The 27,719-nt window shown below is 37.9% G+C and overlaps 1 protein-coding gene across 1 annotated transcript in view; it reads left to right on the top strand.

Annotated features, from left to right (window-relative positions):
• LOC129762789 (uncharacterized) overlaps positions 1–27,719 on the top strand; it is a 54,293-nt gene that overhangs the window by 3,798 nt on the left and 22,776 nt on the right. The window contains exons 2-3 of the mRNA XM_055761330.1: positions 16,738–16,891; positions 16,990–17,204. Of these exons, the coding sequence (XP_055617305.1) occupies positions 16,738–16,891; positions 16,990–17,204 (369 nt within the window). The remainder of the gene's footprint in view (positions 1–16,737; positions 16,892–16,989; positions 17,205–27,719) is intronic.

Raw genomic sequence — 27,719 nt, 5'->3', positions numbered from 1 at the left:
GGGTTATTCACAGTTTACGTAAGTTATTTATTACAATTGTTGAAAAAATCCTGAAATAAAATTGTATTTGAAAATAATTTTAAATCCATTTATTTTTATTCGATTGGAGTTTGCAATCACAATTAGTAAAGCTCAAGATCAATCTTTGAAGTTGTGTAGTTTATATTCAGATGCGGACTGTTCCTCACCTGGCCAACTGTACATTACGAGTTTCCGTGTTGGCAAACTAGATAGCCTGTATATCGTCGCTGATAATTGGCGATCTAACGCAAAACGTAAACGATCGGTGAGACATCTGGATTTTGTTTTTGAACTAATAAAATGATGATTAGGTAACCTAAAACTCAAAAACAAATCACGTATATTTTACTCCCGGACTTTCCAAGGTAGTTCTCACATGCAGGAACCATGCATTTTTCAACTTGTTTTTGATTGTGCTCTCGAATTTCCTTTACTGATTCAACCATTGTCAACATTTATAAAATTTTCACTACCGAAAGAGGTAAGAAAATAACATATTATATATAAAATTGCGCAGCATTAAATTTCTTCTAAACTCATCGCAATCAAATAAACATTTATGATTATAACATTGTGATTTATGGAAAGAACTACAAACCAAAATTTAAAACCATCATCACTTTCACCGGTGTATATTTGTACGTTAGATCGTCAATGGAAAAACAAAAAAAAATTGTTTACTCACAAGTATTTTAAAATTAAATGAAACATGTGCTTTGCTATGCTACTCATTTCTCTACTGTAAAACAACAATGAGCCACAGTAAAGGGTACAGCTAGTAAAACTTGAAATAAAGTAAACTTAAATTGAATTTAGGCGCAATTCAGTTATTTCCTTAGTTATTTTAATTAGAAAGAGAAAAATGTCCACGTGGATAGAGGGGGGTAGGGGTATGAAAATGTCCACGCTTGTCCACGGAGGGGAAGAGGGAGTCTAAAGTCGTGCTTTTTCTGACCACGTGGTATGTGGACAGCCCCTTATGTTTAATCACTATATCAAGCTTCGAACTACTAAACGTGTAATAAAAAAGGTGATTTTTGGACATTAAAACCTGATGGGGTGATTTGGTCCAGTGTGTTCTTCATCGAAAAAAACATAATTATGTTTATGTAAAGTCATTCGGGATAATACTACAGTCAGTAACAGTGTTCTGGACTCGATACCAGGTTTCTTGTTCAGGGGCCAGACCATAAAAATTGAATTGAGACCGTATCGAATTCTGCATGAATCTTTTCACTGTTGTTCAAGCATTTTCAAACACCTTCGATGCTTGGTGAAAGAAAATTCATCCTTGATAACCTGCGTTGCTCTTTCAAGGTCCTCTTTTTTCCAACGTTGTATTTTCATTCTTTTTTTTTGTAATTCCGCGTTTTTGTAATTTGGAACCAGTTCAGCTTTTGTAATTAGGTCAAAGAAAAGTCTCAAACCTGTATGATCACCCCACACAACATGCAAAAATCAAATGCAATGCAAATTTATTTCATTTATTGTTATCAAACTTACAGTTTCACTGCATCAAATGGTTCCTCTTCTGTAGGCGAACAGAACTTAACTGCACAACGAAAGAAAATTTTATTTAATCAACAGAAAAAAAACTTAAAACCACGATCTTTTACTTACATTTTTTACAATCAAAGTGCTTTCTTTGTTAATGCTACCGTTTCCCTTCACCTGTCGAATTTTCCCAAAGTTTTTTTTTGCGTTAGGTACATACGGTTGAACAATGAAAGGAGATGACACTATAAAAATCCAACTTGACCCGTACTTTTCGAGATAAAGGGGTGGTCAAAATTAAATGTCCAACAACTCACCCTGACTTACTCTAAAGCTGATGAAGCTCTAACACTATCGGTAGCACTCGCACCTCTTGTAAATTAGTACCGCACATCTTTTCACATCCTCATCTTCTACACATATAAAATGGCTTTTCTGTCTGTCTGTCTATCTGTCTGATTCTTATAGACTCGGAAACTACTGAACCGATCGACATAAAAATTGATATGTAGGGGTTTTTGGTATCGGGGAAGGTTTTCATGATATTTTGAAACCCCTCACCCTCTCAAGGGGGGGGGGGGTAGTGGTTCTGCCATACAAATGAAACACAAACTTCTACATTACTCGAGAATTAATCAAGCAAATGAAAAGAAATTTGGCTCGGTGAAGTTTTTGAGTACAATAAATGATTCTATGGTAGTTAGATACTCCTCCCCCCTTTCTTAGGAAGGGCTGCCATACAAATGAAACACAAAATTTCTGCATTACTCGAGAATTAATCAAGCAAACGCTATTAAATTAGGTATATGGAGGTTTCAGGGCGCAATAAATGTTATCACGGTGGTTAGACACTTCACCCCCCTCTCTAAGGGGAATCTCCCATACAGATACAGAAACACAAATTTCTGCATTACTCGAGAACTAATCAAGCAAACGAAACCAAATTTGGCATGTGGAGGTTTCAGGATACAACAAAAATTTCTATGGTGGTTCGACATTCCTCCCCCCACTCTTAGGGTGGGCTGTCATACAAATGAAAAACAAATTTCTGCATAACTCGAAAACTAATCAAGCAAATTGAGCCAAATTTGGCATGTGAAAATTTTAGGGGGCACGAAATGTTTCTATAGTGTATAGACATTCCTCCCCTCTCTCTAAGGGGAGAAGAGGGGAGGGTCTGTTAAAGTGTCTGTTGATATACGTAATAAACAAATAAACAAATATATTATTTTCCAGCTAATGCCATAAGTTGGAAAATGTTGGAATAGCATTTGACAATGTCGATCATAGTAGGCTTGATTGAAAATTCATTTGTTTGTTTGTTTTCTTGAACAGGGGACAATCTTATTGAAGTTTTGCTTGTTCAAACTTGTTTCTAAAATGGGCATAAATCATCCTCATGTTTTAGTATCAACAGATTTTTACAATCCCAATGATGAAATGTACTCTTGCATCTAACAATAATGTAACATATTCCACTAAATGGTAACCTAAACTAAACCAACGAAGCACCTCACGAATCTTACTTTCATTAGCAGAATGGGATAAATGGAATAATAACAACGATTGAACACATGACACATGCACAACAATTGTTCATTGTGGGCATTGTAGGATATTGGAAGCTATTCTCTAGGCCTTTCTTCTCAAAAAACGATGTAGATCGATTAGCTAGCAACGATTGTCAGCCATATAAGAGCAAAGTGGACAAACATTCAAACTCATTCGTGTAGTTGAGCACCATTCGGAGAAAATATAAAGTTCATGTTATAGAAAATGTGTCTTTTCCTGGCGTAGCAAAATTTGAAGTCGTTCGCTTACGAGCGCTTAAAATTAAAGTACAAGATCCACAACATCCAAATACTTTTGGAGATAATCCAAAACAGATTTTCATTGTATCATACGTTCAATAGGCCTTTTTCCAAAATGTTTCTATCGGTTGCGGCTGTAGGACGCTTGACGGTCTTCGGTGCAACTTCTATTTGCAGCCGGGGCAGCTCCTTCAACGATCTCTTGGCATAAACGACCGTGGACAGGTCGGACTAAAAGATCACACCCTCCTTCGCGTGATACTTCTTGATGAAGGCGGAAACTTCCAGCTGGAACTTCGTGCTTTGAATCTCCTCGTTAACTGCATGCCTCGAACGAAGGAACACCTGCTTGAACATTTCCTTCTCGTAAACCACGAAAAGATCTTCTTCGGAAACTTGGTATGGGAGATACATTTGACGTAATCTTCTACCTCCTTGACGGGGTCGTAAAGCACCCGGTCCTCAGTCAGTCGTTACCGTTCAGCGCCAAGAAGGTCTTGTCATTATGACTATGACGATGCGCTTCGTTGAAAAAACGATGTTCACCAGCACCTCTGAGTTATTGCTTGCCTTTCAGATACGGCCGGCGTCGACATCCGCAGATAAAGAAGCGCATTTTGACTGATCTCTCGGCTCAAGGTGCAGGACGATGGGGCAACCTCGCTCATGGTCGTCCTCTTCAACTAGTGATGTACTTTAGGGTCACACACCCTCATCGTGCGCCCGGAAATAGGCTTCCGTTCGATGCTCTCGACTTTCTCCAGAAAGGTGTGTAAGGACGCTTTTGTTGACCAGTTGTGAGCGTTATTCTTGCAGCTTGGGTTTTAAACGGTCCAATAACGATTAATGATATGCACCTGTAATCGGGGCTCGAAATCTTCGAAGATGAAAAATGAAAATCGACTCTCTTCTTAGTAGCTTTAATTAGGACTACTTAGGCATTCGCCGTAAGCATGATTTTAATTGACTAGAAACTGAATTGATGAGCGTTGAGAGCGAGGATGACTGATGAACTATTTTAGTCAATGATTATTCTAATTGACGTGACTAGTGAATACAAATCTACCTCTTCATTCAACTGACTTCAATCCACGCTTCTACTTCCCCCTGACACGAATCTTTTTACCCGTGTACACAATCTTGTTTTTACGTCCATATATAGTGAAACGTAAACTTGTTTTCTGATTAAAGGTCCTCGCGTTTGTATTAGTAAATAGCGTGCAAAGTGGCGTGCAGTTTGGGAGGAATTCTAACCAAAATTTTAGTTCACTTTATCTCCGAGTTCAATTTTGTGAGAAAAAAAAATCATACAAAACGAGTTTATATCAACAAAATTCACAAATTTGTCAGTGTTTCTAAACACAACACTTCACGCTATTTTATATATGTGAGTAGTTTTCATACCGATATAAAAAATCTAGTAGGTGAGCAGTATATGTCAAACCACGTTGACCTCACACATAGATACATGCATACCTGATACATGTGAGAGGGAAACGAATTCATATTGCGAGGAGTCACTTGAATACCGTTTTGTCTTATATTCCGAAAAGTCTCAAATTCCGAACACTTCATTTTTAAATGTAAATTTACTAAACTTTTATATTATAAATAATTGAATAATGAAAAAACACAGATATTCTTTGAGGTATGGCTTCATTTTGACATCATTTACAGGTATCGATACAGCCTATAATTTATAATATTAGAAATTCGCAAAAAAGCGACAGTCAAAACCAATGATAAAATTATGTAAATGTGATTAAATTCCGTAAAAACCATTTTTCAGATTTTGTAGTTGTTTCAACTATTTTGTTTGTTGTTTTCATGTTTTATTTGCAAAGATTTTCTTCTTTTTTTATTTTATGCAAAGATTTTCATTAAAATTAGTGTTTGGAATATGAATCAAGTTTCTACGCACGGTTCAAATAGCGAACACTCCACTTTTAAATGTGAATTTACTGAACTTTAATGTTATAAATAATTTAATATCCAAAATTCTGACATACTTTGGGTTATAGACTTCATTCTAACATAATTTACAGGTATCGATACCGATATTGCGCCCTCGGTCCCGAAACCAAGTAAACTGTAAGAAACAAATACAATCAATACTTACAAAAGCAAAATCAATTTTTTTTCGAGCATAACATTTTTCCAAAAAATACTAGCTAACTGACTTTAATTAGATACATTGATCATATAAATCGGTTCAGTAGTTTAAAAGTTTTGCTTCTTTTTTTTTAAAATAGCATTTTTGTTGTTCGGAATTTGAGACAAAAGTGTTCGGAATATGAGTCAGTGGCGAAAAAGGTGTTCGGAATTTGAGACAAAAGTGATTGAATATATTTTTAGTTTTTCACCATGAATATGTATTTGTAAATCAATTTTATTGTAGTCAAATGAAAAAGAAAGCTCCATTGTATCCAAAATTCAAATTAATTTCGCGATCGAGTACCATTTTGGGTAATGAGACACTGTTTAATGGCCGTTTACACTGATGTAGCAGTTTGGTGGAGGGGATAACTTCGGCGAAGGGCGATGCTTAAACAGGATAGCTTAACTTTTTCCCTCATTAACTGTAATCTTCCAACTATGAAGGTATTCCACATAACTCGTTACTCCTCGTTGAAGTCTTGATCTATAATGTACTGGTATTGTGCCATTCGCAATGATGGCGCTGTCATCTGCGTATAATGCAAGACTGCAGCCAGCTGGTAGTTGGGGAACGTCGGAGGTGTATACCACGTATAGAATGGGGCCCAAAAGACTGCCTTGAGGTACACCCGCAGAAATATCACATAGTTCAGAGCAGGAACCAGTAATATGCACATGAAATTTTCTCGTCTTCAAATAACTACGCACCATTTTTACTAGGTACAATGGGAAATTTTCTCCTACTAGTTTATGGATTAGGCCATTGTGCCAAACATTATCGAAGGACTTCTCCACGTCTAGTAGCACCATAGCACAGTTGTTTGATAAAGCCTTATTCCTCTTAATGATTTTTCCCACACGAATCAATTGGTGCACTGTGGAATGACGTTCGCGAAATCCAAACTGCTCCGGAATAATTATTTGTTGTTGATCGATATGTATCATCAGCCGATGGAGGATTATACGTTCAAAAATTTTGCTCACCGCAGACAGAAGGGTAATTGGCCTGTAACTCGCTGGCAGTGTAGGATCTTTCCCTGGTTTGTGTATCGGAATGACTTTACCTGTTTTCCATCTGGTAAGAAAATATTCCAATTGGAAACACCTAATGAAGATAGCGGCCAAAAAGTTGTAGGTTCTGTTATTTGATTGATGACAGCAACTGGGTTTTCATTTCGCATGTTTAGTTGTACAATTGATTGTTCAACTGCTGCTTCGTTTGAGCTTACGATGTTTCCTCCTAGGTTATGGGCCTCAACTAATTTTTTCGCGATAGCATTCGCCTTCTCCGACGGTGATACCAGTATTCCACCTAAATCATCCTTTAGTGGAGGTAAAGATTTCGGTTTCCGTTTTAGGATTTTCGTTAATTTCCGAATAGGGTTTGAATGTATTCCTAGACGCTCTATCTCACTAGCAAACTTCTGGTTTCTGATATATCCCATCCGATCAGCAATGAGATGACTGAGAAAGCGGGTTTCTTGCTTCTCGATTAGGCAATCCGTTCGTTTGAAACTGCCTTCGTACGGCGTTTCTCTGCTGTATTAGACGTTTTGTATATGAATCGATTGCGATGTATGTCTCTCTAACAGGAACCCATTGAACGCAAGTGTCCTCTGCAACGTGAATTGCATGTACAAAAATACCCAAGTTATTTTCGATCGCTTCAGTACTTGATAGTATCGGATCATCGGGAAGATGAGTATCAACTAATCGGTTGAAGGCCGCCCAATCAACTCCATGATAATCTCTTCGCTTCATAGCTGGAACTGAATTGGAGAACATTCCACCGGATAGTGATCGGAACCTAACCCGTAGTGTGTAATCGGTTTCGATAATGGCAAATCTGACAGAAACAAATCTATCGTGGATGTTGATCCCGATGGTGATAAAAATGTTGGTTCATCCGAGAAGTGAATGGAACAGGTTCCAGAACAGAGATGATCAGCTAATAGTTTGCCATTTTTATTACAAATTTGATTCCGCCATAAGCTATGACGAGCGTTAAGATCTTCTGCAATCACGAACCTTGATCTATTATTTGTAAGTTTCTCCAAGTCCTTTACAAAGATATTTGACGAACCGTTTCTATCCACGCACTGTCTTGGTGTATAAACAGCAAAAAACGTAATGTGACCACGAAAACTATGGATTTTCACGCCTACTGCCTCGATGATTTTTGTCTTTGGATGAGTAATTATTTCGAACTTGATGCCACGCTTGATTAAGATTGCCACACCGCCATCACTTTCATTGGAACAATCTAGCCGGGCTGGGATTTGCTGCTTGTTCTTGCATTCTAGCTCTGATGCGAGGATCAAGACAACGAGAGTAGCTTCCGGCGTTGCTTGGAATCTGAGAGCTCACTGAATTTGAAGGTCGTATTGGTTCCACAGAGTTTGGGATAGGAGGAAACTCTTTTTCATTGAATTCTGGCACAGGTGGTCTTTTGGTTGATGTTCTACTTGTTCGATTTGAATGTATTGTTTGTTGCCGGATACGTATATAGTCGACGCGTTTAGGACAACTACGATCTGTTGCTGGATGTGACCCTGCACAATTTGCACATCTTTTGGCTGGTTCAGTTTTCGTTGGACAGATTTCCGTAGCATGAGCAGCTCCACAATTGTTACACCTGCCCTTCAGGTGGCAGTTCCGAGTGCCATGACCGTGGTACAGGCAATTCATACACTGAGTTACGTCAGCACGCTTATTACGATAGGCCTGCCAACGGATAACGAAATTCGCAACATATTTGACCTCGAACAGCTTCTTAAGGGTTGTGTACCCTTTTGGGAATTGAACAAGATATCATCTTGATTCACAGACTTGAGTTTGCGTTTGATGATGTGAACGGCATTGCATTCAAGTTTGCATTCGCTTTGTAACAGTGATTGAAGCTCCTTAGGGTCGACCAATGGAAGACCACGAAGAACAACTCGATAGGGTCTTTCTCCAGGTTTATCGTGCGTGTAGTTTTGATACTCGCATTTCTGTATATATTTTTCCACTTTGTTGAATTCCTCAGCTGAGTTGCAAATAATTTTTGTTCCGAACCGAGTGATTTTAAACATCGGATTCACACCACATTTTGGAATTGATTCAACGAGGGTTTTTATTTCCACATTTTTAACAACCAGTGGAGGTTGTTTCCTTCTTATCAGTTGATTTTTTCGGTTGAACTTCTGCTGGGCCATCTGGCTCTGTTTGCATACAGTCCGACAGTGATGAGAACGTGTCCCTGTTAAGAAGCTGATTTTCCATGCCATCAGCTGAATGACCACGTTTCTTCCTTTTAGATTTGTGTTCCACTGAACTCTGGTTGGCATCCGACGAAGTTTTCATATTAAAAGCACACTGAGCTGTAAAAAGGGCAAAATGCCTTGAGAAAGGCGGTATTTTCACCACTTAGACAGTATTTTTAACACTTTACTAGGTACCGAAAGACACTTCTTAACGCGACGACGGTTAACACACGAATGATGATGTAAATCTTTTCTCACATATACGTTATATACATTCATGTTAAGAGGTGCTTCTCTAGCGATTTCAAACCATTGCACTAACCAAAAACAGTGTTTGAAATCTTGTATTAGAAAAATCCTCACCTATCTGTACTCTATGACTAAATCTGTACCGTACAGAATCTGTATGAAAACAGATTATTGGGACAACACTGGCTAGCAGTATCATTGCTGTATATTTATAGACCGCTAACTGGGCGTTCTTAAACCTGCCCATTACACAATTTATTGAAGTTCTTCTCACTTTTATTTGACGATCAACATGTCAGCCCAGTTAGCAAGTGGGATTCGATAACTGGGTAGCTCATCCAGGCCAGTTAGCGAACGAGTACTGTACGGTGATGGAAGATTCGGATTTGATTCTCGCTCTGGGTGGGGCATTTTTTCGTTTACTATGGGAGTTTTTTCGACTTTCAACTGATACTTGGCAATGTCATATCTATACATCCCATATAGATGCTCTGCCGAAGATGGGCAGGATTACTCTAAATCACCTCCCATTAAACAAACCATGATGATGTGGGCATAATCGCGCCACATCAGAGCGCTTAAACGACCACCACTTCGACGTAAAATTCGCGCTCACATTCGCGCGGGAGTCCAACATTTAATCTGCAATCAATCATGCCCCAGGAATAAATCTCCCGTGTGGAACCAGATTACATCGAATTGACTTGGGAGGCGCGCGAGGGAATTGTCTTGAGTGGCGATTATCCCGCAGTAGATTAATATGATTTATTCGCCTGTTTGGAGGGAACTTTTTTATGGCGCTTGATGAGCGATTGCGTGGATGAAGAGATCCTGTGCCTGTGGTAGCAAATTTTTCAAGGGAATGTTTTTCTATCTTACCGGATTGTTACACGGGTAGGATTTTTCTGATGGTGTGTAAACATACTCGTATAAGGAGAATGGACTTTTTTACCCTCATCCATAGCTGGTTCGATGTGTAACTTCAGAATGGAATCATCGTGGGTAAAACACATGACGTGTGTAACATGATACTAAAAAAGAATCGTCATAACGTAAGTCCCTCATTAAAATTCCCATCATTGAGCGGACATGAAAGGCCGTCAGACTTTAGTCAATGTTGGAAGTTTTTCTCGAAACTTACGGAGGAGAGAAGTTGTTCAGCTAACTTAGATCTAGATTCCAGAAAATCAGTTGTGTACAAATGACAAAAAGTCATTTTTGGATAAAAGGGGAAATTTTGTTTTTTCGAACCATTCATTAACTTTGAAAAATCATAGAGCGAAAACGAAAAAAAGCATCTTTGATATCAAGATATGTTATGTAAATAGTCCTCAGCTTCCAAGAAAAAATGATCCAAAGCCATGAAACCAATAAAAAAAACGACGACAATCTATAATTGCGAAAATAAAATCAATATTTTTGATTAAACCCTAGCTCATTGGCTTCAATTTGATATGTCGATCATCTGAACTGGTTCAGTGGTTCAAAAACTATGAATTTTTGAAAAATGTAATTTTTGGAAAAAAAGTTGTAACAAATCGATTTATCGGACCACCCTAAAATGGAGATGGGAACCCTAATAAAGCATCCTAATGTGCTTCCTTGGCGGTTAGCGTCACACCTAACATGCTGGTGTTTCGGGTTCGATTCCCGTTCTGGTCGGGGGGATTTTTCGTCAAAGAAAAGCCCTCCGACTTGCACTGTGGTCTCACGTATACTAGAGCTTGCCACTCAGAATGCATTCGATGCATATAAATCTCAACTAAGTACTAACAAAAATGACGCAAGTAATAATACTACGTTGAGACGGCGAAGTTCCTCTAGGATCGTTAAGGCCATTCAAGAAGAAGAAGAAGACCCTAATAAAAAAAATACTAAATACTAATATTATATTTTGCGATAAAGTACAAAATTACCACTTTTGACGAAAATCTGAGAACCACTATATCGGCTTGGCATGAAATGGCTGTATGGAAACGGAGAACAACGATTGAGCAATTGGGATTCTTCGTTTCTTTTTTTCGCTATCAGTTTGATGGTCAGCTCAGCTAATAAATCGCACTTGGTAAATGAGTTCTAAGATTCTAGGACTCCAAAATCAGTGTGAGACGGCTGAGAAACCATAACCATAACGTGAAATTCTCGTATCTTGGAACAGTCACATAATTATGATAATCTTTAAATAGGGTTCACGTGAAACTACAGACGCATGGTTACGGAGAATATTGTGAAAAATAACAATATCGAATCAAAATCTCAGTTACCTCCAACGGTTTTATCATAATGCACACAAGAACGAATCGACAGATTAGATTAGAAGGCGGTCAGTATGTTCTCGGAAGGATCTGGGCAAATAAGTTTTTATTCGATTCGTTATGTGTTGAATAATGCACATCCAGGGGCTAAATTCGTGAATATTGGGTGGAGTTTATTATGATTCGTTTGCATATGAGAGATACCACTTTAAACTTGTCTGTACACTGTACAATGTGTTACAGTGTGTTAACAATGGGAGTCAAAAAAGAAAGTTCGGTACATTTTATAGTTTTTCTACGAAGAAGGTGAAAATGCACCGATATACTGTAACTAATGATCAGTGTTGCCACATTTTAATCTGTACCGGAGGGGTTAAAAATCTTTCTCATTTGTACTTTTTTTTTTCAAAAATCTGTACCATCGAAAATATTCGTTGAAGAGAAAAAACTAATTCATTAGCATTAGCTGATCAATCATTGCATTGTTAATGCTTTTATGATCAGCAGCACCATGCGATACTGCGGCGTGAAAGCCGTCATGTACCCTAATGTAGCTTTGTTCAAATGTAAGATATTTCACAAGTTGGAAAAATCTGTACCAATCTGTACTTTTTGACGAAAACCTGTATTCTGTGCCGTACAGAATATGTACTAAAAATAACGGAAAAATCTGTACCTTTCCAGATAAATCTGTACGTGTGGCAACACTGCTGGTAATACTGATCGACCATAAAACAGTTTCGAATCATTTGCGTAAAGCTAAATTCACAAAGAAGCTCGATGCTGGGTGACACAGCAATTAACACCAAAAGACATGATGGATCGAATTTCCATTTGCGAAACCTAGGCCAAACGGAATGAAATCGACGCATTTGCTAAACGGATATTTTTAAAATTGATTTTTTTTTTGTAGTGGCAGTTGAAAGACCACTGCGAATCAGATCATGCTCGTTCTACGGACACCGAGGAGAGAAAAAATATTCCTTGCTGTCAAATTTTGACACGTATCCATTGAAAGATGGTGCTTTGTGATAGTCGAGTAGATTTTTGCAAGAGGCACCATCTAGACCTTATGAACTTTTCAGCCGAACTGTAGAATACAACTTTTCAAAAATTAGTAAAGTAATTACTAATGTTTCCAACGCTCAGCCCAAACTGAAGATGGTTAACTGAAGATGGCAATTTTAAGTTAATCGGTTTAATTGTGATTACACATAATAATGTACTGAAAGCTAGAAAATAATTAGGCAAGTAGCAGTTAGCAGTTATCACACCTCTCCTTCATTAGTCTAGGGCATTGATAAGACTAAAATAAAATCGTGGGACATATGATGAATTCGCTAATTGTGGATAATGGAAATCCAACGTGCCCCACGATTTTATTTTAGTCTTATCAATGCCCTAGACTAAAGAAGGAGAGGTATGATAACTGCTAACTGCTACTTGCATAATTATTTTCTAGCTTTCTGTACATTATTATGTTTAATCACAATTAAACCGTTTAAGTTAAAAAAAAAATACTTATTTTATTTTCTAGTTTTTAGTACATTATCTGTATCATTAGAATATTTCTCTACGATAAAACCATTGTACTGTATTCTATCAGTCAAATAATTTCATTTGATACCGATATTGAGTGGATTGCAGAAAATACATAGTGTCTTCTCCAAGTCAAATTCATTCGTTTGATACACATATCTCAATCATCCTTTTTTTTGAGATGATATGTAATCAGCTATTTTAAGCGGCGGTAAATTGGATTTTTCAAGATATGTAGTTTTGAAATGACAGCAGAGATAAAGGTATTTTATAAATTCGGTCAGTTCCTATTGGTCAAATTTCCATTAATTTGGGACAACCCTACAGACATACAAACATACATACAAACAGTTCAAGCTAAATAAAACCGTTTTTTAAAGTAATTTGCTATTTTGTGATTGCGGCCATCTTGGATTTTGATTTTTCATAATCTGCTGTGATCTACTATTCAAGCCCTTTTATTTGATACCTATATTGATCGGGATTTGAGAAAATATGTAGCTCGCCATTTGGTAGTGGCAGCCATCTTGGATTTACATTTTCATAAATAACTGTGTTCTACTAGTCAAGCACTTTCATTTGATACCCATATTAATGGGGTTTTTCATAAATAACCTTATTTTACTAGTCAAGCCCTTCCATTTGATACCCATAATAATAGGGTTTTGAGAAAATATGTAGGCCGCCATATTGTAGAAGCAGCCATCTTGGATTTACATTTTCCTAAATAACCGTATTCTACTAGTCAAGCCCTTTCATTTGATACCCATATTAATAAGGTTTTGAGAAAATATGTAGTCCGTCATGTTGTAGTGGCTGCCATCTTGGATTTGCATTTTTCATAAATAACAGCCATCTGTTGATTTTGGATATGTTTGAAGAATTACATCGTTAAACTCTTGGATAATGATTTGGTGGCCTCCTGAAAAGGGCCGCTTTGTTCGGTTGTTGGGTATTGTTTGTTTACTCTACCAGTGTTTGCTGAGTGATGATGACAGAAGGCTGGTAAACAGTCGCTGGATGGTGCGTATTAGATAAGAGATACCGAAATGGAATGAGATATGATGAAAACCGCCGTCTGTGATCCTAGACGAGAAGCCTCCTGTGTTATGTAGGGGTTGTATCAATGTCCTGGAAAAAAGGTAATGAAGATGGTCGAGTTTCGAGCGACATAGCATGCGCTGCCATAACTATTTCGCAAATAGTGACGTCAGTCGTTGTGTTTATCTTTGATTGCCCACCGCATCCATGTAAAAATGCTATTTTCAGGAAGTAATTCATCAATTAAAAACGTACATTTTTGTAGAGCTCCCAATGAATATGAGGCTAATGTGATAGCGTGGAGTGAATATTTGTGAAATCACATCGAAGAAGACGGATAAAAGTGATATTTACATGTGCCATTTTCACTCCCCCACGTTCATAGAAACAAACGAAGTTTCATTATTTTACCGTTATGAAGTTGATGTTTCGAAGGCTCTCAGTATCGATGTGTATATTGTGATATAATAATCGCCAATTAATCAAAATTTCGCCGAAAATGTTACTGCTTTCGAGAACTAAGCATACGACTGCTCTCTGGACCTTTCTACCACATGAATAATCGAAATAAGTCACGATATAATTGTCATCTGTTAAAAAACAACAAGTTGAATGATTTCATGAGAATTTTGGCTCAAATTATCATGCAACCGTGAGTTCCTTCAACATTGTTTTGTTTCTTCCATATACATTCCAAATTGAATGCAAATAATTACGACACGATATTTTGCTTGCCAATACAGGTAGACTTCGCCTACTGCTCCACCTCTATATATACCTCATTGGGGTTGTATCTAGGACACGACTACATTATCGACGTAGAACCACGGAATTATATTATTCAATCCCCTTGTTTTGACATGGGACTGCGTCTAATCTTTCAATATAGGGGTTTATTTCAAAGTTTCGGGTGGAAAAAGTGTAAGGTTTTCTGACTGCGATATGAAAGCATACTTCTATGAAAGATACGTTGTATTTAAATAAATGCAGTGTATGTCCGTATTTCAAAATTCTGGATACTCTTCCATATCCGCATTAGCACAAAAAAATTTCGTATGCTGCTGACACCTTTTTTATCGAAGCGCATTTTGATACGGAGGTCTCCCTCATCTTCGAGGGTGTGTAGTGAATGCGGATGAAATTGCATTGCCATTTCGCAATATCTTCCTTTCTTGCATCGAGCTGTGTGTGTCTATGTGAGTGAAATCAACATTAGGTATGAGTGATGTCCGCTCTTTGTGTTACACTTACTTACTCCTCGATCGTAACTGTTTCATTCCATTCCATCAGTAGAAAGAAACTCTACTCCATACTCCTCCTTTCCTTGTCTTTCCCTATAGGGAAAGAATCCATTCTCGATCGATGTTCGCAGGCAACGATGTTGCTCCGATGACCACCAAACGAGAAGTGGTGTAGGTTCAAATCGTGGATGGCTTATTAATACCAAATAAGTTGGAAACGGGCAGTAACGAATGTATTAGTTGCTCGTTAATGACGGTACAGGTACGGGAAGCACACAAATCGGCAGAACAAATGTATGGGACAATGGGAATCCTTCCAGTTTTCATTAATTTAAAACGTTTAAGGATTAGAAAATTGTAATGTATAGCATATCAATTAAATCTTAGAGAATTTCCAATTCGATTGGTATGCAAATCGTCAGAATTCGTTCGCTGTGAAAATAACTATTATTGTTAACTTTCAAAACTCACCAATGTAATATAAGATAATTACCGATACCGAAAACAATTATCAATTTTTCTAATCAGTAAAAACATGTTACTTTAATATAGAGAAAACATATTTGAATTGGAAAAGGTAATTTGCTTTTATAATTTTTACTTTGAGTGTTTATTCAACCCAATGCGAATTTTAATTGGACTAACAACACCTAATACTATATGTAAAGCAATTCCTTTTTCTAATATTTCTTCCCAATTTTTCTCGCCGTATAAACTTTCCTTGGGTGAAAATGTACACAACAAATCAGACACCTTAAACCAAACGACCCGTTCTCGAGCGGGAACACACTTTGGTTTTTATTTATGAAAATTGAAATAAATCGTTTCATATATCAAGTCATTTTTAACACAGCTACCACTTGTGCTAAATTTTACACAATACACGATCAGTTATTGATATGAAATTTCACGAAGCAACCAACATTAAAGTTCTAAATTTAGATTTTATTTGCTAGAATTAACCGTATCACTCATCTTACTTGCAACATAAAAATGCCCCCGACTTTCATATATTTGCAATATCGATTTCCCCCAGGCAGCTTGGTTTTGATGTCTCTGTTAGGGAACGCATTTCGGTAGGAACAAAAGTTCCCCCTACTTTCATGTATTTGCAATGCCGATTTTTCCCAGGCAACTTGGTTTTGATGTCTGTGTTAGGGACCCGCCGCATGTGTCGTCAATTTCGACAATTTCGTTTGAAATTGGACAATTTTCACGATGCGCTCGATTCTCGATTTTCAATTTGTACCCCAATATGTTCCCGAAAGACGTAATCCTACGTCAAAAGGTTTTGGAGATGTTACCGATACTTCAGATAATTTCAAGTACACATTTGTCTTCACCTTAACCGTTTATTAAAGTGCACGGATGTTTTTTTCTTCTGATCTAATAGTTCTTCTGCCGGAGAGTCATATTCGCTATCGACAAGTCGAACAGCAATCGACTATGGGCGAATGAACATCACCGGAAAAACTTTCCGAAAATCGGTGCTTGAATACTTCCTATCGCAATCATACGGACGGATCTGATGTCGACACACGTGTTCAACCCTTGGGGTTTATCGGTCGAGCAAGTCTCATCAATATTGATTGGCACATCATCTCATCCCAATATCCTGACAGATATGTGTGTTTTCCATTTGCATTCATAACACGGTTTCCTTTTTGTCGTTGTCTCTCCGCAGATTTCAAGCAGATCCGAGCGCTGCAGTTGACGGAAATCGTCGTGCCGGAGGTGGTGGACGTCCGCGATACGCCAACGCTGTCCTGCAGCTACGATATGGGCACCCACAAGCTCAACTCGGTTAAATGGTACAAAGACGAGCGAGAGTTCTTCAGGTAGGACCACCACTACCCGCACTAAACCCCGATGGACACATGTTTTGACACTGATTGAATTTTTCGATAATTGCTGCTGCTGCCTCTCTTACCGACAGGTACTCGCCGATGATGGAACAGAACGTGATGACATTCCCGGCGGATGGCGTCACGGTGGCGCGGAAATCGCCAGCGCATTTCTGCAACCAATTCATGTGTAGCATTCAACTGCAGAAGCTCAACATCAAGTCGAGCGGATCGTATCGATGCGAGATTTCCGGCGATGCGCCGGAATTCAAGCTGGCCCACGGCGTTGGCAACATGAGCGTTGCGGGTGAGTAGTAGTGGGAGAGCTGTGTCAATATCAATATCGAGTGGATGGTTCTGGAGGGGCATTCGAATCGGTACACTGCAGAAGCGTTTTCGTTATCCGCCGCCAAAATAAATTAAGGACGGTAAACAAAATTAATTGCTGTTCGGTATCAGTCCAGCGCTTGCAGGAGATGACCATATACTTACGAATTACACCATCGAGTGACTTACAGCGCCGTTGTATCATATAAAAGCAAACGACATGTGTCCATGCGAAGAATTCCCATGTTCATTCCCCTGGGGTCGTAAATTCTGTTACACGCATCTGAGAGTTATTCCAATGTTTCCGAGGGAACTACAACTTTCACTCCCGTTGTCCTGCGTTAGCCGGACTAATTTGTAACCCAAACCCCCCACGGCTTGGAGCACAGACAATCAAAGCATTAATACCATAGCAACTGCTTCCATTAATGGCAGTGATTGATCACCCGGCGCAGGTTAAATGAACAGACACAATTTCATCATTCACTGTTGTGGGGCATTCTTCCGCCACGGTGGAACTTTTTCTCCGATCACAGAGACTCACATACTCATGCACATACAGAGGCCCCGATTGTCGGCTGCTTTTCCGTTCCGGAAGAAAAAAATCACCACACAAAGTGGGAGAGCGGATAAGGGAGGGCCACAGAAAGAAACAATAAATTTTCCACAACATTAAGCTTCTTTTCCAATCCTCGACAAACCGTCCCACTCCAAGGCCCACGATTGAGGCATCTTAAGGGGAAGGATGGGGGTTTCTTCTCATTTCAACTGGGACGAGAAAACATTTTCCGCTGACAATGAAAGGACAACTATGAAAATGCGAAAAATCTTCCGGCTTCCATGGGGAGCCTCTTTCGTGCCCTTGGTCCCCCGGGTCGGGCCGAAGAAATCTCTGACCAGTCATGGTGATGTGATAATAATAATCAAGTCTTTCCAATCCTATTATTAGACGGCGATGGGAGCGATTTCGTCTCTCATCCCTCGGTGGGGCAATGGGAGGAGGAATGGGAGAAATGTGTTCAATGAATTGATTTGAATCGATTCTTTGGTTCATCTTGGAATCTGAATAATTTGCAGATTAAAATTTGGCGGTTTGCATTTGTGCCGTTCTTCCGCCCTGGCATCGGATCGAACAAATAGAACGTGGGAGGGGAGTGATCCACATTATTTTCCGCTCGTCGATTGGCAGCAGTTGAGGTCACCCGCTCCAAAAACTGAATGGTGGCGGGTTGCCATTGGGAGCACCACACTGTATGCGATTGCTATTTGGTTTAATTAAAGAATGTCGACCAGAAACTGTCCGCAAGATTGAAAAAAGAAAAACGGATGCCTTCAAACGACTGTCCCCTGGGAGTGTTCCTTCTGCTGGATGGTTTCTGGTTTTTATGGTTTACTCTCGGATGTCTTCCCGTCCACCGTTATGGGAGGATGGTGTTATCCTGGAAACCTCTTTTGCTGGTTTGTGGGGTGGATTTGGTTTTGCTTCAAATGCGAATCTTTATTGAGTCGGGATAATTTATCATGAATTTAGGATGAGATCGTTTGCCATATCACTCATAGAATTTTCGATTTGGCTCACAGATGGTATTTCAGTTTACAAACCGATATCATTTCTGTATAATACTAACATTCGTACGATGCATGTCAACAATTCATTATCATCTGATCTTTAGTTAACAAATTTCAGTTCTACTACATCAAATTGGAGCTTTCGAAATAGTATACAAATTTGTATTTCATACCATTATTCAAATACTTCGTCGGATGAAAATTTTTGTTAGAATTCTGCTGCATTTATCACAACACAACGATCTATCACTCGTTCAAAAAACTATTCTTCAACGAATCATCCATGAACACAAAAAAAAAGTTAGTTTCATGCAATACAAAAAATTGTCACTTCGAAAACTCTAACTGTAGAACTGTTTCTTCATTTCATACTTCGTTATGAAGCGTTGCTGTTACGGCCTGGGCAACTTTAGGAAAAAAAACACAGCAATTTATTTAACGACACACTTAATTAATTTTTATTTACACTTAAACAAAACTAAACAAAACACTACAACAACTCTACATAAAATACGGTACCTGAAAAAAATGACAATTAATATCTCACATAAATGACTAACCATTGTTACTTAACTTTTCCATCATCCACTGAAACCTGGTAACCAAAAACCTATAAAGGAACGATGATTAATAGAACACAATATACAACATAATACTTACCAGCTCTGAATATGACAGACAAAACCCCAACAAATCAATTCTATGTAAACAACAACAAAGGTAATGGTCACACGAGAGGAACGGATGGAAACGGATTCGCTATACAAACAGCAATTGTATTATAGCGAATATTCTAGACGCGATCCAAACCAATAGTACTATAGATATTAATATCATATAAATAGGGCAAACCATGTTCGGCAGGTCAGTTGCGAATAAACCATCGATCAGTATAGGTCAGCCTTTGACTATATTCGATCTCATCATTTCAATTATCGGGTAGCCAGTCTACTCTTATCTCACTTCAGGAACTCGGCTCAGAAACTATCTGGGCGGAGAAAGATGCGTTGGACCCCATAATGGAACATTATGGAATTCCCGCGGAGACATTCCTCATGTTCTGCTCTTGTCTATATCGCGTACCAGGATTCGGTTCCGGAAACAATCCCTCAGAATCCCGAGTTCTTCATTTTGTTCTAGATGATGACATTCCAGATAACACTATTAAAGCAGTTTTCATGTCTATCGGCATCACTGGTAACATTGATTCCTCCTGCGAGCGGCATCTTTTTTTTCTCTATTACTGTATGAATAGCGACCACCATTGACTTTTCTCTCTGGTGGCGCTTGCTTAAAAAAAATATGAACAAATTTTATCAATTTTTCATGCCCTCACTTTAACACCTGGTGATGGGACCCGAGTGGTTAGCGTCCCACATTATCATGCCGGGGGTTCGGGTTCGATTCCCGTTCTGGCCGGGAGATTTTTCGTCAAAGAAATTTCTTCCGACTTGCACTGAGATCGCGCGTAATCTAGATCTTGCCACTACAGAATACATTCAAGGCGTTATATCCGGCATAGAAATCTCAACTAGGTACTACTAATAAAAATGACGCTAGTAATACCTACTTTGAGAAGACGAAAGTTCCACTGGGAACGTGAGTGCCATCCAAGAAGTTGGGACCACTTGTGGAAACCTGAAGGGGAGGGTCTAATCTGATAATTTCGTGGCGAAAACGGAGGAGGAACTAATAAAGGAAGCTACTGTCAGAAGGCTGTCCAATAGGGCGTCGACAAATTTTGTACAGTGGTCAATACAATTATGTTTTATGGGAAATTTGTCCCATGGAATGATTTTTTGTAGCTATTTTTATCGCCATCCGAAAACTGTCAATTTTTTCAACACATGCGTTACTCGAACTGCGTTTTCGACAATTACTTTGTCGAGTGTAATTCCCTGCAAAGCTTCCCTCCATATAGGTCTGTAGGATGCTGAAATTCTTGATTTTCGTGATTTCTGGAGCAGCAATAGTTCTGAATGTTCCATTCCACAAGAAAGCTACCGTCGTCTAGGCACTTCGGCACTTCAAATCCTAAAAAAATCTTGATTTTCTCTTCATCGATTTTCTCTTTTGGTCATAACTTACCTGTAAATACATTCCTAGCTCAATTTGACAATTTGGACGATAGATTAGAACTTCTTCTATCGGTTTCTATAGTAAACTCAAATTGGAGCGTTTTTGCAGTAGAGTTATTAACGAAAGAAAAAGTTGATGAAGAGAGAATCGATCAAGTCACTTACACTCCTTTCCTTCTAAGCCCCTCAAATATGAGCTATATAAATTTAATTTAACTGTTATCTGTAATACATGGCATGCCGTTATTTGGGATGAAGTGCTCAACCGACCTCCAAAAAAGTGTTCCCAAACCGACCCCCAGTGTTTACATCGTGATTATTTAATACGTTCACTCTGGCGCTTGCCATGAGTGGCTCGCATAAATCTGGCTCATCAGGCGGCGCTCACCAGCGGAGTAACGCATTCGATTTTACATAATTTTAACACAATTTTTTGCAACAGCAAATCCAATTAACCTTATCAACCAGCTTTCTATTGGTTTCAAAAACGTTCCTGTAGGACCTACCCACACAGAGATATTTCAGTTTGAATGAAAAATTACCCCTTCGCCTTTGATGGTGAATAATTCAATAACAAATCGAGAGGCAGTTTTGAAAACTCCAAATAATTCTGCATAAGGATAATTTATTACTTTGACGAAAAAAAATATTAAGATTTTTTGCACCGATTTCAAAAAAGTGACAGAAACTGGATTTTTATAGTGCTTTACAAAATCCACTGTAATTCTGCAAATATCGCAATAAGTGCTAATGTGTGCAGGCAAATTTTTAGACTAGTGTAAACTAAAACTGAAACTAAACATCTGTGAACGTCTCATTTTGATACGTCCAGCCGTTTTTTCTAGCCGATTTTTCAAAATTCTCAGAATGAACGATTCGCAACTTTCGTTTTCATGTGTCTGTAGGTACAAATATTGTAAGCAAGGCGGTATAATAAGGTGGAACGTTATGTCAGAATTGCTGTTCAGCCATTACTTGAGTTCGAATTGACAGCGGCCAAATGAACGGCTAGCGTTTCTGAGAAAGAGGATAACAAATGGCATGCAATGAAGAATGCATACCGCTATGTGTTTGTTTGTTTACGCTGTTGGCATCATTGTTGTGTTTCGGTGACTGCTGCAAGTTATTGTCTTCATTGCTGTTTTACGAGACGTGAGGGTTGTTGCCGTTGCTGCTGGGATTGGCAATTCAGCGATTGTGGGAGTGGGTATATGAAAGAGCCACTACCGGCGGGCTTGTACCGTACTGCTCCTAGTTCCATTCGCTTTGATCACATTAGTCGTTGACGACCCATTACGATTGAGTGAGCGCAACGGTACGGTTTGGATATCCAGGCATGTCGTATCCCGACGACTGCTGCTTCAGCTGGAGACTCACCTGATCGTGCGGGACACAACAGCTAGTTCGATTGAAACCGGTCCAGCGTAGGTAATTGTTGGTGTGCAGAAAACGCTATGTAGCATAAAAATTGGACCTGGTTTGTTTATAAACAAAAATAGTCGCTGTCATTTTTCATCCCCTCTCGCATCTTCCATGCCTTATCCTCATACTGTCGAAAACGAATCACCTGTCAATTCCAGCTCCTTGATTGTAAGGAGTGATGATACTCACACATATACATACGCATTTCCACACATCCACGCACTCTTCGCTCTTCTAATCCTTCGGTACTCGTGTGCAAAATCTAACTAGTGTTGCATCGTACTCCGTCAGTCACCATTTGACCAACATTTTTGTCAGTAGGATGTGACTAACGTGGCTCGTCAGTTTTCCGTGACATTGATGAAAAAATGCAGCTCTGGTCAAAACCAGCGATAAAATGTTTGCATTTGCAAGTTCGGAATCTGAATCAAGTTTCGAAGCTCAAAAACCAAATTTTTAGAAGTATACTATTTTTCCAAAGAAGAATATTTAATTGGCTTTAATTTGCTGAATCTTCGGTCTAGGAGCTCGTAAGTTATGATTTCTTTTTAAAAAAATGCATTTTTGCTGTTCGGAATTTTAGACAAATATATTCAATCATATTTTTAGTTTTTCACTATGAATTTTGAATATTTGTGGATCAATTTTATGATGGACAAATGAAAGAGAAGGCTCCATTGTATTCAAAAACCACATTAATTTCGCGAAAAGGTACCATTTTGAGTAATGAGACGCTGTTTAATAGCCAACAAAGCTTAAGTGTTCGGTATTTGAAACAAAACAGCATAGGAATCGTGGATAACGATTCATGTGCGACCGAACCGTACGGTAGCAGAGCATAAACTTATGGTTTGCTGTGGAAAACGCACTGTTTATTGCGGATTTATCATTATTTTTCGCTTGGGTTGGTGGTCTCGCAAGGTGTTGGTAGGGGAACCGCGGGTAAGACGGACAGTGGGGGTATAAGGGGTGGGTGGTTGATTTGTATAGTTGCATTATGAATTTCAAATTTCTGTTGATGGGAACCCCTTCTACATGCTATTCTAGGATATTTAACACTTTCGTCGCCCCGTCACCCAGATATGGGTGACACTTTCCTCGTTCAAATTGAATAGGATTTTTAAAAGGAATTTGATAGAATAGGCACCTAAGTGTAAGAAAAATAATAAAATTATAACCATATCATCATAAGGTTTATACCATACTTTTTAGCAATTTATAATGCTGATGGTTTGTACTGCAGATTTTTGGGAAAGCTATAGAGGAACTGGTACAAATTCGGTACCCAATTTTGTTTTTTTGGACTTAGCTCTCGGCCAATGCTCGGAATTTCTTCATATTACGTCAGCTTATGAAGGAATCTATTGCGAACATTTTCCTGCAAACCGATTTCAAAAATCTTGATTTGGCTCGGAGCTTTGAGCATAGAAGTGAAACAACTCAAATGCGAGTACCCGAGATGCCTGGGTATAAATTTAGCACTAATTTTTTTTTTATTTTTTCAAATTAAAAGAATCGTCCTGAAATCACTGAAAAATGTATTTTTTTACATTTCCATACAAAATAGAAGTGAAGTACACTATCTTACGTAAATTAACTCAACTTTGACGAAAAAGCATGCAATTTTACAGAACAAAGAGGAACAAAAAACTATTTTTTCGAGAAAAAGTGAACAAATTTCATCTCGATTTATTTCTAACTGAAAAAGTAAAACGAATCAAAAGCCTTTACAAAAGTCGCAAGCGTAGTTGCTGGATGGACATGCAATACTTAGCATAGTGTGTCATCAACACTATGTTTACATTGGGGTTCCAAATTACCCGCATACCGAATTTTCACTTTGGAATGAAATCTATGAAATTTGTGATTAAAATCTCGATACACTTACTCGAATTCGTTGAAGACCATCAATTTCTTGACCCAAATCAGCTTTAATATTTAAAATCGGCACACTATTCGGTTTTTTATGATTTTTCAAAAGACGCACATGAAAATTTTTCGAGATTTAAATAACAACAAAACTTGTTTTTTTTGGGGGTCTCCGTAGCCACATTGGTTGCGCGTTCGCTTAGTAAGCGATCGATCGTGAGTTCAAAACTCAGGACCCTCATTGACCATCTTTGTGTTGTTACAGAATAGCTACGTCCACGCAACAATCATCAGCGATGGAGATCGATCCACGGACGAAATAAGATCGATTCATCCATACAACTGCTCTGCTCTGCAAGAAACATCGGGCTGCTGTTCTATAAATAACTTAACAATGATCAATCAACTGTCTCCGCTGTCCGGTGGTCCAACTGGATAATGGAAGAACAGAAAGAATACTCTTACGCCTAAATGGCTACTGTGTGAATGTACCATATGTAATCGTATAGAAGGAATACTGGCGAACGGCAACTGTGTAATGTGCTAATTATAGATATGATAACCATGTGACATGTACACGATTAAAATCCGGCTCTGTTACAGCTAAAATGCTAATGAGCCTTAAATAAATAAATGGGATAAAAAAATTTAAAAAAACTTGTTTTTTTTTAAACACAGATATTTTGGGTTTTTGGCATCTGACGTTTGTTACTACATTACTAGAACACTTTGCGGGTGGGTACCAAATTACCGGGTTAGATCCGGGTGGGTACCAAATAACCCACGGGGTACCGAATTTGTACCAGTTCTTGTATAATATGACTTTGGCATATGTTATTGTTGTCAATTCATCTTCAAATTAAATAAAATATTGCTAGATTATGTAAATGTCGTACACGAACTAAGTTTGATCTCCATTTAACCCTTTGCGGTCGTATTAAATTTAAACATGGGTGTCGTACTGGTCGGAATTATTTTTCCTTGAAAAAGCAGTGATACATGCAAGCATATGAAAAATAAACATTTTTTTGTGAACTATACTGCCGTGCTACGCATAGTTGTCCTATGTTCCAAAATCAGCAACTGAGAAAAATACAATCAAAGTTTTCTAGCATATTTGTCTACCAGAACCTTTAAACATTTCAGTTTGGCAATACATCGGGTTTTTATAAGCAGTAAACTCACTTGAATCAATTACGCTTGATTACGGTTTAAAAATACATGGTGGGACTGTTATGCCTAGAATTACAACATGGGACAATTGAACTTGATGTTGTTTTTTGAAATACTGGGAACAAAGAATAAGTTGTTGATGTTTTTCCGAAAGATTATGCATAAAACATCATTTTATAATTAAGAGAGTGATTTGAATCACCTTCACGGAATATAATTCTCATTGTTGTTAAGCATTCACTAACAAGGTGTACACGTGTTATAAAACTTTTTTTAATTGATTGAGAATTAGTTTGTTTTTCCAAACCAGAAATGAATGCATTAGCCCTGCTAAAAGCGTGACATAAAATACTTGTACTTGAACCGATTCATTCATTATGGATTGAAGTATAATCAATACATCATTTAATTTTTATTATCCGTTGAATATGAGACAGTTTTGCCAATGATGCAATAAATGTGTAATTATTGCCAACAATGTGTATCCGAAAAGATCAGCACTTTTCACTTCTAACAAACAAAGATTTTTTTACATGAGATTATTCAGGTGACTTAAGACACTTATGCTAACAATTACTCTGCTCTTTAAAAACAACTACTCCAACATAATTTAAACCAGTAGTTACTCGAATAATGATTTCTACGTATCTGAAATGATCAGAACTTTTCACTTTAGACGAACAACGATTTTGTCGTTTGAGACACTCATGCGATTATACAAATAACATGAAACATTTATGTAAACAACAGTCCTGATGCTTATGAACAATCTTTTCCATCACTCCAAAGTGTTACAATGCCTAAATTCTGCTGTTATGATTTTTGTCCCGCAATCCTATGCATTCAACGCACTGTGCATTGGCTTATGTGGGTGACTACTTTGTTTGATACTGAGTACCGTTATCTTTTACTTATAGGAGCATCTTTTCGATTCGTGAACAGGTTCACTAGACATCAAGCATCGTTTGGGAATATCATAAACTGATACTTAATTGAGTATTAGTTTATAATATAATATTAGCATGGTTTCTTGCTGTGGTGGCTGAGAGCAGACAAACGACCACAAAGAGTTAATAATTATGATGGAAAGTGAAGGGAAGAATATTCAACACTTTTTTATATATTGCTTTCTCCTTCTTATCTATTTCAGTTACTGGACACACAAACATTGAGAGCGAGCAAAATTATTCCTCTCGCGAGCGATAAATAATAAAATAAGTAAAAAAAACTTTTTAAGTTAAACGGTTTAATTGTGATTAAACATACTAATGTACTAAAAGCTCGAAAATAATTAGGCAAGTAGCAGTTAGCAGTTATCACACCTCTACTTCATTAGTCTAGGGCATTGATAAGACTAAAATACAATCGTGGGTCATATGAGCAAGTAGCTAATTGTGGATAATGGAAATCCAACGTACTCCACGATTTTATTTTAGTCTTATCAATGCTCTAGACTAATGAAGGAGAGGTGTGATAACTGCTAACTGCTACTTGCCTAATTATTTTCTAGCTCTTGGTAAATTATTATGTATAATTACAATTAAACCGTTTAACTTAAAAAGTTTTTTTTAACTAATTTTATTTTCTAGTTTTTAGTACATTATCTGTTTCATTAGAATATTTCTCTACAATAAAACCATTGTACTGTATTCTATCAGTCAAATAATTTTATTTGATACCAATATTGAGTGGATTACAGGAAATACATAGTATGTTTTCCAAGTCAAGTTCATTCGTTTGATACACATATCTCAATCAAACTTTTTTTTGAGATGATATGGAATCAGCTATTTTATAGCGGCGACCAAATTGGATTTTTCAAGGTAAGCAATTTAAAAATGACAGCAGAGATAAAGGTGTTTTATAAATTCGGTCAGTTCCTATTGGTCAAATTTCTATTAATTCAAGACAACCCTACAGACATACAAACAGTGCAAGCTAAATAAAACCGTTTAATAAAGTAATTTGTTATTTTGTGATTGCGGCCATCTTGGATTTTGATTTTTCATGATCTGCTGTGATCTACTAGTCACGCCCTTTCATTTGATACCCATATTAATGAAGTTTTGCGAAAAGATGCAGTCCGCCATTTAGGATTTTTTCATAAAACTTCGGTATTCTACTAGTCAAGGCCTTTCATTTGATACCCATATCAATGAGATTTTGAGAAAATATTTTGTACGCCAATTTGTAGTGGCAGCCATCTTGGGTTTGTATTTTTCATAAATAACTGTGTTCTACTAGTGAAGCCCTTTCATTTGATACCCATATTAACGGGGTTTTGACATAATATGTAATCCGCCATTTTGTAGTGGCAGCCATCTTGGATTTGCATTTTCATAAATAACCATGTTCTACTAGTCAAGCCCTTTCATTTGATACTC

This window comes from Toxorhynchites rutilus, chromosome 1, assembly GCF_029784135.1.
Source record: "Toxorhynchites rutilus septentrionalis strain SRP chromosome 1, ASM2978413v1, whole genome shotgun sequence".
Lineage (NCBI taxonomy): Eukaryota > Metazoa > Arthropoda > Insecta > Diptera > Culicidae > Toxorhynchites > Toxorhynchites rutilus.
This window is presented reverse-complemented; position numbering and strand designations above follow the sequence as displayed.